The 12,332-nt window shown below is 37.1% G+C and overlaps 1 protein-coding gene across 1 annotated transcript; it reads right to left on the bottom strand.

Annotated features, from left to right (window-relative positions):
* Window positions 1-2: 2 nt before the first annotated feature.
* Window positions 3-10,709, bottom strand: LOC103405612 (2-isopropylmalate synthase 1, chloroplastic-like). Its single transcript, XM_029093626.2, has 13 exons — window positions 10,443-10,709; window positions 9,314-10,075; window positions 8,848-9,061; window positions 8,681-8,761; window positions 7,670-7,762; window positions 7,486-7,572; window positions 6,963-7,063; window positions 5,804-5,837; window positions 5,635-5,709; window positions 1,067-1,150; window positions 842-976; window positions 457-602; window positions 3-366 (listed from the first exon to the last, which is right to left on the bottom strand). Exons 2-13 carry the CDS (start codon window positions 10,018-10,020, stop codon window positions 234-236), a joined length of 1,890 nt encoding a protein of 629 aa, XP_028949459.2. The 5' UTR covers window positions 10,021-10,075; window positions 10,443-10,709; the 3' UTR covers window positions 3-233.
* Window positions 10,710-12,332: the final 1,623 nt, after the last annotated feature.

Genomic DNA, 12,332 nt, shown 5'->3' with positions numbered 1-12,332 from the left:
AATGATACAAGGCCAGAATTATATTTTCGCAATCGAAACTATAAAATTCATAACAAAAAACAGTTTCAATAATACAAAATCTCTGAATAATTCCTCTTCCAAAACATTGCATACACAATTGAGCCAATGTAGGTCGTCCCTGAAGTGAATTTCTGGACATCTTTGTACAAGATACCAACTGGAACCATGATTTGCGAGCTTACAAATCACATGTAAATTGCACCGACCACTCTTCATGCAGACACCGGCGTTAGTTCCGCTGGAATCTTTGTCGGCGACCTTTTGTTGAAACCTATAATCTTATTCAATGCGCCGATGTAGGCCTTGACACTAGAGACAACAATATCCATTCCTGCTGCAACTCCACTGCCACCAGAGGACAACAGAGAATTTTATTCTGTTAATACGCGAACAGAGGGAAGTATTTGAAAACAAGCCAACTTATAGACACCAAACCTGAATGTCCGTTGAACTGATTCTCCGGTGTGAGCATGAGTAACCATACGTCTGTTTTCTGGTCGGATTACAACACGAGTAGTTGCTATTGCATCATTTCCTTCTGTGACCGCATTCATAGAGTACTCAACGAGCATTACAGGTTCCTGCTATGCAAAAAGTAAACAAACTGCTTTACAACACACAGGTGTATAATGGTGTGGTAGCACATGTACAGCTTGTGGGAAAATAAAGTTCACAATATAACGAATGTCCAAGATTGAAAGTACTTCCAACGAAAGTTCTATAATCATCGTCCATCATTCATCTTTGGTGACAAATTTTATAAACTCATCGAAGCAGACATGTAAACTTGCAATAGTGAAAACTAATGTTCTTATCAAACCTTCACAATGAGATCAACAGCCTTGTAAGCCGAATCTACTGGACCCGTTCCAACTGAACATGCCACATGCTCTCTCCCATCAGCATCAATTAGTTTAACAGTCGCTGTAGAAAGACCAAGAGTTCCACAGGTAACCTGAGCATCCAGTCCAATAAATTAGAGATGATCAACTCTTAAAACTCATTGGGCATATAATGAACATGATTGAACACTATCTCGAAAAACCTGTAAATCGTGAAGCTTCCAGACAACTTCTGGCTGAAAAACTTCATCTCGCACCAGTGCTCCGAGATCTGCATCAGTTATAATCTGGGATACCAACAGTGGAAAAAAGAGGTTAAAACAAGAATATCTTCAAGCACCAAAACAAGGATTTAAATATGTTAAAGATTCATATGTTTCAGAGTTTATTCGGTCCAAAATCCATCTTCACTGAGAATCTTAATCAATTGGATGGTTCCTATGCAGATTCCAATGTTTCAGACTCTCGTCTTTCAAGAAAAAATTTACTATAATCGCTTCATTTTCTATTCTGCAATGATATCCATATGCCTATCCAATAAGTTTACCGTCTTAATGGTGCTTGCATCAGATTTTTAGAAAACTTAAAATAAGAAGGAATACAAAACAACCACCACCAAACCTTATCCCACTAAGTGGGGATAGTTGTATGAGTTCTAGAACGCCATTGCGCTCAGCTACGAAGCACGAATAAGGATACGGTGATACGATATGATACGGCAAAATTTTAAAAATGAGGATACGATGTGGCATGGATACGACAATTAAATACATACAATATATATATATATATATAATATATATATATATAGGCCTCTTAAGGGAAAAAATTGGGATTAGTTGTGGAACCCACTCTACGTCGAACTTCCATGATTCAAACCGTTTATTTTGTAAGTCTCGATTCGATTCATAGATCATCCATACAAAAATTCAACTCAATCCGAAACCATTTGCCTATATAATTACCACAACGAAATTTCAATGTTTCTTAGAGAGCAAAGTGTTCGTCAATTTCTTTGAACTCAATTAGATGCCTCAAATATTTTAGATTTAGCTAATATTTTGCAAGGATGATCTATGAGGTACAATTATAGATATAAATTATAATATAGAATTTTGAAGCTTATTTTTGTTGGGCTTTTGTTTTCTCAGCATAAGAAAAATTGGGCCTGGTTTAAAAGAAAAGACCACCTAACATTAAACAAAAACCCTAACAGCCGTACCATTTCAAGTCCGCTGCAGTCAGCTCCTTTTCCTTCCAATGGTAGATACGGCGCTCTCTCTCCCTCTCTTGCCTTGTTCAGATGAGCTGCTATTCTAGGTTTTTGTCAGTCATTTCATCCTCAAAACTTGGACACCCATATCCCATATGTAGGACAGTCGTATCCCGTATGTAGGACACCTGTATCCCGTAGTAAGATACCTGAATCCATTGGATCAAACCGTATCTGTTGATCCAGATACGTATCCAACCTGTATCTGTACGTATCTGGTGCGTATTGTATCCAACCAAGTACCTAATACGGGATATATGACCAGAATGACGTATCCATGCTTCATAGTTATGCACCAAGTCTTCCGTTAGCTCTAAGTACTTCGTATCTTTTCTGAATGTCTCTTTCCAAGTCTTCCTATGTCTTCCTCTACCCCTTTTGCCTTGAGCCTCTATCTCTTAATCGCATCTTCTAACCGGAGCATCTATAGGTTTTCGGTTCAAGTGTCCAAACCACCTTAACCGATTTCTCTCATCTTATTTTCAATTGTGGCCACTCCTACCTTACTTCAGATATCCTCGTTCTTAATCTTATCATTTCTCGTGCGTCCACATATCCAACGAAGCATTCTCATCTCCGCTACGCTCATTTTTGTACGTGTTGGTTTTTAACCGCCCAACATTCTGTGTCATAAAGCATTGTTGTTCTTATTGTCGTCCTATAAAATTTTCCCTTGAGCTTTAGTGGTATATGACGATCACACAACACAACTGATACACTCTTCCACTTCATCCATCCAGCTTGTATTCTATGATTGAGATCTCCATCTAATTCTCCGTTCTTTTGCAAATATATCCAGGATAACACTGGTACTTTTTGAGCCCCAATCCTCACCCCCATCTCATTTGCACCCCTATTCCCACTAAACTTGCACTCCATATACTATCTTTGACCTACTTAGGCAAAAACCTATAGATTCCAACACTTCCCGCCAAAGGTTAAGCTTTGCATTTACTCCCTCTTGCGTTTCATCTATTAGCACCAGTGTTTTAAAAAACTAGCCTTGGGGTGCGCCTAGGCTCTTTTGGAGGCGGGGCTGCTGGGTTTTCGGCTTTGTTTTGTGAGGGTAGGCGTAAGGTGACTTCGGGGCATGCCTAGGCTTTCAGTTGAGCCTTTTTTTCCTTCTAATTCCAGGTCTATTTCTGCCGTTCCTCTGTTTCTGCCATTCCTCTGTGTGTCACTCTAGTTTCAAGAGAAGAAAAAAAGAGAAAGTTCTTTTCTGGTTTTTTTTTTTTTTTTTTTTTTTTTTATTAATTATTGCCCATTCAAATTCTACCACCTAGCATTTTGATTGGCCAAGATTTATTTCTCTTCAAAATTCCTATAACTACTCCACTCAACCATTATTTCCATTAAATTCCCTATAATAATTGCTCCACTCAATCTTTATTTCATTTTAAATTCCCTATAATAGCTCCACTTAGCCTTTATTTCCTTTTGAATTGCTTATAATTGCGACATTCTGCCTTTATTTCCCTTCAAACTCCCTATAATTGTGGCCACTCAACCTTATTTCTCTTGAAGTTCACTATAATTGCTTACAATAAAATATGTAATTACAACATTTTAAGTATGACATAATTTCCAAGTACAACTACACTTAGTAATGAAGAAGAAGATATTATCTTTGGCTTAGTTATAATTATATTTGTTTTACAAAGTTTTATGCTATATATGTAATTATATATGCAATATATATTAAGTTATTTAGGTCCCATGAGGCTTCGCCTCACGCCTAGGCGGGGCTATCAATGGAACGTCTCACCTCTCGCCTACGCCTCCTCCTTTTAATACATTGATTAACACTACATCATCTGCAAAAGCATACACAAAGGGATATCATCTTCAATATGTCCCATTAACTCGTCCATTACCAATGCAAGACGGTAAGGACTTAAAACTGAGACTTGGTGTAATCCTATGGTTATGAGAAAGCTTTCAGTTTGTCCTTCATGAGCTCTTACTGGAGTGCTTGCTCCATTATACATATCCTTTATTGCTTGGATATATGCTCCTCATGCTCATTTCTTCTCTAGAATCCTCCAAAGAATTTCTCTTAAGACCTTATCATACACCTTTTTCAAATCTATAAAGACCATGTGCGAATCCTTTTGCATATCTCTATAACGTTCCATCAATCTTCATAAGAGATAGATTGCCACCATAGTCGGGTGCCTTGGCATGAACTAGAATTGATTCTCTAAGACCCCTATCTATGCTCAATTACTCTCTCCCAAAGCTTCATTGTATGACTCATTAACTTCATACCCTTATGGTTCATGCAATTTTGTACGTCACTCTTATTCTTGTAGATAGGCACCCAGGTGCTTATTCTCCACTCATTTAGCATCTTCATCGTTTTCTTATTGAAAAAGTTTGTGAGACATGTTATACCTATCTCCCCAAGACCTCCCATACTTCAATCGGTATATCGTTTAGAACCACTGCTTTTCTATGCTTCATCTTTTTCAGAGCTACAACCACTTCCTCTAAGGAGTAATTTCTACACTCTTCCGAGTTACTCAACTCACCCAAAGAAGTACTCATGCCGTGTCCTTCATTGAAAAGATTATGAAAATAAGCTCTCCATTTGTCTTTTAACCGCATTCTCCATAGCTAGAACATTTCCATTCTTATCCTAGATGCACCTCACTTGGTTCAAGTCTTTTGTCTTCCTTTCTTGTGCTCTAGCCAGTTTATAGATATCCAACTCTCTTTTGGTATCTAATCTCTTGTACATGTCGTCAAAAGCTGCTAGTACGATATAATTTTGACCAATTTATACAATGTCGATCCATACATCAACATTTCAGTCTACTATTGTAACAGTTGAAACAAAGATAAGCCTTGTTTTCCCAACATTCACCACAAAACCTCCAATGGCTGGAAACGCATTGGTAGCAGCAAAGCAAACATGCATTACAGATCGCATAAGTTTTTTTCCCTCTTTGGTGCCATGTGCTGCTTCCAAATATTAGCATATTTCATGATTATTCACATTTATGTAAGTTATTTGTTAAGGCAAGCAGATGGTGAAGGTGAATTTTTTGGTATAAATAGTGAAGGTTTGAAGATATTGGATGGTGTCCTCTATTACATTCCCGTCATTCTTGTCTGATTTAAGTTGAGAGACTGCACAGCTAACAAATAATGTCCAACTCCAAGCTAGAGTACAAAATTTATGAAGAAAATGAGTTGCTCTAATCATGTCCAACTCTTGTTACTTTGAATCTAAGATTAGGCTTATCTACTGGCTTATTAGATGATATAGCAAATATCCTTAATTTTACAATAATAACATGAATTTATAATTCTTCAATAGCAATCAACCCAACCATTTTCCATATGATGGTCATCTTAACAATGTTCACCTGTGGATGTCATGCATTTATCATGGATGGACTGTTTAAAAAGTTTACAAGTTTGATTAATGCATTATTTATTGATTTGACATTTCCTAAGACTCACATGGGGATACTGCTACACCTTTGAATTTACCTTTTTCTGTTCGGCTACAGCTTTGAAATGCTCGAACACAGTAGCAAGTTGATCATCCTCAAGCTCATAGCCAAGCTAACAAGAGTAAAGAAGAGCAGAAAGGAGGTGAGCGAAAGCAACTAATAAATTTAATGGATATAACTTGCAAAGAATAAGAGTCATTGCATACCTCCGCAAGTCGATTTCTCAAAGCATGACGCCCACTACAGAAGAAAATTATACCCAGAACAAAAAGGAAAGGAAAAGTTACATTTTGAGGGATTAAATCAGTAGTGCACACATAAAATAAGTAAATTCCAATAAAATACAGCAACTGTAATCCATGTTTAAGTGAAAAAAAGAACACCCAAAATGGTGCATTTTTATCTTATTGAATAAGTAGCCAAGGCTTCAAGATTCTTGATGAGCTCATTCTTTCGTAACAGACCTTGAGCTACAGTATTTCCCCAAGAATTACAAGAACAGTACGTTGAGAGAACAAAAGGCATGCTAGCACATCCCTGGTTGCAGACACGCATGGTTGATTATTATACAATAAGAACTCATATTAAGAAGAAAATGTAGTCCATTTCACAAACTTGTATATAAGGATCACAAGGTAATGTAACAATATACCAAAACGCAACTATCCAAGTCCTTCCTCCCAACCTCGGGTTTTTAATCTGAAACCCTTGTATTGATCTGAGTCTAGGTCAACACTGAAGTGAAAGTGTAATAAAAAAAATACGAAATTAGTTGGAAGATGAAGGTTCGAAGTCTCTCAAAACTAAAATAGAAAAAATTCAAGGCTTGTTTGGTAACAATTTTGGTTTTAGGAAATCTGTTTTAATTATAAACAGAGATGCGAAAAGAGATGACAGATGTACAGGAGATATCAGGAAAAGTATATAGAATCATGCATATGCACCTCCCATCTCCCCCTTGCAAAACAAAATAATCATAATAAAATTAAAATCTTCTTCCGCCGTTATAAAAAATTCAAATGGAAAACCTGAACCAAAAAAGAAAATATTATCAAACAAGCCATTACGTGTTGAAATTTAACTTGAAACTTGAAAATAAACAATTTGTTGCAACTTACAAACCAGAAGAGAGGAAGCTTTAATGTAGTGAGAGACTGCTTAAAATATACAGATCGAACACACAATTCTCAAGATGTAGTTAACACCTCAGCCATAAAGAAGCATGTAACATGGTTATTAATCATTGCAATAGGAGGACAGAACACTTAGTTTTGCATGTTGTTTTTATCAACACAAGGTGCCATACAGGGGCAAAAAAGTATTCAAAACCACAAATTGGAATTAGCATAAAAGAATACATTATACCTGAGTTTCCCAAGAACAATACCAGCTTCATTGGACCGTTCATACCCAATATCTTCAGGAGATATGATTTCATATGTACCTTTGTGCTTAAGCATTCCATCCTACAGATTAGAAAGTCTTTTACAAATACATATTAACAAATTCAATATAATACCTGAAACATGGAAATTAGCAAAGACATTTACGGGAGGTGTATTCAATTAGAAATTTATGGTTGACTTTAAAGAGACTTTTGACGGTGATAACCATAGAAACCATGGATGTGTTTTGGGAAGATAGGAAAGATGAATGTACAAAGCATGTCCGTAAAAGTTTATTAAACTCTATGAAAGTCTATCACAATTTTCATGGAGTCTATAAAAGTAATGAAAATCAGATAGAAAATTTGTTAAGTCTACAACAGTGTATGAGTGATTAATACCCCCCTCCCCCTCCTTTTTCCATTTAAATTTGGAAAGAGGCATCAGGTTATATTGTTTAGGTACCATGATGAGCCATCAAATAGACACATTTTTTTCAGAACCTGATGGATACCACTTTCATGTGCAAAAGCATTAGCTCCAACAATAGCCTTGTGTGGCTGCACATGCAACCCAGTGTACTCTTCCACCTAAACAAGCAAATCATTCAGCATGAAACTCTGATAAAAGGACTTATGGTAATGAAGCAGTAATTGGTTGAAGTTCTGAAAGAAGTTAACGAGATACCATCTTGCTTGTTACATAGATATGCTTAGTATTGATTCCGGTATAAAGCCCCCCAAGAACATGCTCCCCGCGACAATTTAAGGTCATGACAACCTGCACATATATTCGTTTAAAATTGTAATATAAAGTAAAACAAGAGCATATGAAGAGTATTGCATATTAATGTTTTAAGAACTGAGTCAAACAATATAAAACAATGGAATACATTTGAAGACAATCAATGTTGCCCCAGAAACATTAAGGAGCCATATTCAGAAAGATATTTTAAGGTTCAGTCATATTTCCCAACGAAGAATGCAAATAACATAGAGCATATAGTTTTGACACCAATTTACATAGGAAAGCATCAAATTAATCAGTGAATTCTTGAATACTGTTAGGTAACAAGATCAATGAGAATGTTGTAAGATGCTAGAAACATGTAGCACAGAAACTTCTCCAGAAGAATTATTCAAACTGTATCAGCATAGGACATGAATAAATCTGTAATATCTTCGAATACATATCAGAATCTTTGTAAATGAGGTCCGAACATAAAAAAAATTTCAAAATCACGAAAACATCAGTTCCAAGACTTCTCAACCGCCAACTTTCAGAATTTCTGAAAATCTTTATATCCTTCAGTTCCTCCCAAGGATTACGGCAGCCCCCATTAGTCTCTATATTATAATTCCCACCAATCTGTACTATCCCAATATCTACTTTTACTTATGCCACAAATCCTCCATCCTCTTTAGCTTTACTCACCAATATTCCCAATTTGCCAAACAGTCACTGTTTCCTTTTCTTAGCAACGATTTCTAAGCCAAACATCTTGGAGGAAATTTTAATAGCAAGACATCTTGGAGGTGTTATTTGTTGCAAACAACAACATGAAATCTAAGTGGATACTGTTGGCATCAAGTTTACAAAAAGAACTTCATTTGAAACAATGTTAAAATTTTCAAATTCAACGACACAAATTAATCTTGAAAGTATGCAAATTTATGTTGCTGCAGAAGTAACCCTCACCTCCTCTAATGAAGCATTCCCAGCCCTTTCACCAATGCCATTGATTGTTACTTCCAGTTGCCTAGCACCTGCACATGCCCCCTGAACATGGATGAGATAAGATGTGAATGCATTGTGTTATTAAGTAGGAGCCTAATAAGAACACCGAAACATAAACAAATGCATACCGCTAAAGTGTTGGCAGTAGAAAGTCCAAGATCATTTTGGCAGTGAGTAGAAATGATAATGTTGTCAATTCCAGGGGTATTAGATTTTATGTCAGCGATCAACTGACTATATTCATCTGGCACATTATAACCTACAGTGTCAGGAATGTTCAAGGTTGTTGCCCCGGCCTTTATAACTTCACCCAAAATCTGATATAGAAACTCCCTTTCGGATCTGGTAGGGTATGGGACAACGAAGAAAAGGAAAATTATACTTCGAAACACAAGAAAATGAAATGAATTATATCAGAAAAAATAAAAATTAGAAGGACAGAAAGAACTTCACGATTCAGAAAATGAGCAAATCAGGCTATAGCAGGTCACAACACATAAGCATTATTAAAAAAAATATCAATGAATTACACAACAATACACTACACACACATGCTCAAAGATACATATGGTAGAGTGAAAGCAAAAACCTTACCGCCCAGCATCTTCGGGGCTAAACTCAACATCATCGCATCCCAACTCCCTGGCAAACTTGACCATGTTCCTTGCAATTTCAATTACCTGCTCCTTGGTCTTCCTCAGTTTATACTCCAAATGAATGGGACTGGTCGCAATAAAAGTATGAATCCTTGGCCTTTTGGCGTACTTCACAGCATCCCATGCCGTCTGAATATCATTTCTATTGCACCTTGACAATCCACAAATGACAGGAACATAACCGTCCTTGTCAACTGCATTCCCAACCTCCTTTGCAATCATCTTCACAGCCTCGGCATCGTCTTTGGAAGAGGCGGGGAAACCAGCCTCAATTATGTCAACCCCAAGCTTTGCTAACTTCCGGGCGATGTCGAGTTTTTCTTTTGAGGTCAAGGAGGCACCAGGGGACTGCTCACCGTCGCGGAGAGTGGTGTCGAAGATGCGGACATAGTTGGGGTCAGAGATGCGGTTGGGGATGTAATCAGGTCGGGGAGTAGGTTTGGGGTTGTCAGTTTGAGAGCAGAGAATGTGGGGATTACAAGTGTTGTGAAGATTGGGACGGGAAACTAGAAATTTTGGCATCTTGGGTTTGTGCAAATGCGAGCGGAAGAGGAGCTGGGATTGGGAGGTGTTGGGGATGTTGACAGAGGACATGGTAGCTGCCGGTGATGGTAAAATTTTAGGGTTTGTGCAGACAGCCGCCATGGTTGAAGAGGGTTTTTCACAGTCGCCTCCTAAACCCTAAACCGGATAATCAACCCTGAGAAAAAGAAGTTTGTTAGCTGGGTTTGGGTTTGTGGTAGTGTAGCTAATGGAGTATTTTATTTGAATTTACCCTCATGGATTCACCTTACTGTCATCCAAAATTATAACAACTAAAGAAATAATCAACAGAAAATCCTGTCATAATTCAGTAAAAATTATGTAAAAGGAAAAGAGAGATGGATTCGAGTTTCCAGGAAATTTGAAAAATCCGTAAATCTAGCCATTCCATTGTCTTCTACCTCCTCTAATTCTATAAACCAAACTATCTCTTTCACTCAATCAACCAACATCAAACAGAGAAAGATTCAATTCAACTCCATTTCATTTAATTCAACATAAAATTGCAGCAAGAAGAAACTGACTCTTGGAGGTGCAGACGCAGACGCAGACGCAGACGCAGACGCACTGGGCTGCTGGAGGCTGCTGCACAACAGTTTTTCGGCGGCTGAGTTAGTGAGAAACTACTACTATCTCACTTGACTGCGCACTAGGGGATTCTTTTTTGGGAAAATTTTATTTTTGTTTACACCAACTTAAATTTAAATTATTCATCTATTTTATTCTATTAGATAGATATTATTAAGTACAAAATGAAATTAATAATAAAACACAAATTTGTCAATAAACTCATTAAATCCTACAATCACTTTCTGTTTATCCTACCATCCATTTTATTGTTTTTCCCTGCAGACAAAATACCATTTGGCATCAATTTAATCGATTTAAACCTGACATGTGGTGAGATGTGGTGAGATCAGGCCCCTACTACAAATTATATTCTTCTAGTAAAAGAACGAAAAATTTACAATAATTCTAGTTGAGAGCTTGTGTACTTTCAACATATTACTTCTATTGATGAAAGTTTATATTTTTCGAGTAAACATACGAAAATTTCATCCTCACTATGATTAGATAATTCAAGCTTAGAGCTTATGTTTTGATAGATAAGTTGAAATTTTTTTTTCTTTTTTTTAGTTTATTTTCTATCATGTTTTAAGTTTAGAACTCACGGTGGAAAAATTGGTAATGTGAAAAAGGGAACTAGCTACAACAATCTTCCTGTAATTTTCGAATCAAGACAAGCAAGTTTAATTACTTACTGTTGGAAAAATTGATAATTGGTTTCTTTTCATTGCAGGGTCTTTATGGTTTTTAAAATCTAAGTGTTTTCCATGTTTTCAAATATCTATGTCTCATATTGGAAAATTCCAAGAATAAACTTGTCACAGCCCGTCCCGAAATATTTATTTTCGACGGCGTGAAATTACTTATATACCCTTGGACGTTTTGTGTGGTGGTGTGGTAGGTTAGATTTTGGACCAATTAGTGCTAAGTCCTATTAATTTGGAACCAATTAGGACTTAGATGGTATTTTTCTTTGGTTTTGGTTGGTGACCCCCGTGGACCACACACACACATACTCTCTCTCTCCCCTCCCTTTCAGATTTTCTTCATTATTCGTACAATCGTACGGACGATCTTCAAACCAACCCATTTATTCACAGATCGAGCTTGTAGACACCATCATCATCTTCATCTCATCGTCATGAACCCATCCATACCTTTCTTTGGACATGGAATCCTCGATTTCCCGAGAACCCAAATTCGAGGTATTGTTCATGCACATGTAAATGTGAAGTTTTCAAAAGATTTTAAGCCTCTAAAAAGCTTTAGAACGTCTTCACGAAGCGCGAAGAAGAAAAACGAGGTGTTTTGGACGTCAAGAAGTCGAGTTTGGCGAGCCGGAATTATCGTGCTTTCTCCAGCGAGATTCTGTGATTTTTTTAGCTTGAAATTGGTAAGATTGTGTTCTATTCGGCCTAAGCTTCAATTTGATTCAAGTTTCATGGAATTTGGTTGAGAATTGGATGAGATATGAAGGTTTTTGCATTTTCCAGTTTTCCGGCGACGGCGACGACCGGTGAGATTCATCGGAGAAGAAAGAAGAATATTCCGTCAAAGTTGACGGAATATTCTTAACGGAGGGTAACGACGTCAGGTAATTTGGACGGAATATTCCTTTATTTTAATGGAATATTCCTAACGGTAGTTAGGGATTCCGTTAGGCTTTCCTAAGCGTGGCTGCACGTGTTGTCGTGCACTTGCCGGCGTGTATCGGCGCGTGGGACGTTGGAAAATTTTTCTAAAAATATGGGGATGTTCGTAAGGTTGTGTAGATCACGTTGGTATATTTAAACACCTCATTTGAGTAATGTATGAGAAGTTATTAGTTAGTATTGGTTATGTGCTTT

The sequence above is a fragment of the Malus domestica genome, chromosome 15 (assembly GCF_042453785.1).
Source record: "Malus domestica chromosome 15, GDT2T_hap1".
NCBI lineage: Eukaryota > Viridiplantae > Streptophyta > Magnoliopsida > Rosales > Rosaceae > Malus > Malus domestica.
The sequence above is the reverse complement of the archived record's forward strand: the minus strand, read 5'-3'. Positions and strand labels throughout refer to the sequence as shown.

Coding starts and splice junctions, on each gene's coding strand:
- LOC103405612 (XM_029093626.2), bottom strand. CDS start 10,020: ATGGCGGCTGTCTGCACAAACCCTAAAATTTTACCATCACCGGCAGCT. Junction 5,838..6,962: donor ATTGTTCTTGGGAAACTCAG/GTATAATGTATT, acceptor TTTCTTCTGTAG/TGGGCGTCATGCTTTGAGAA. Junction 603..841: donor CTGTTGATCTCATTGTGAAG/GTTTGATAAGAA, acceptor TTTGCATAGCAG/GAACCTGTAATGCTCGTTGA.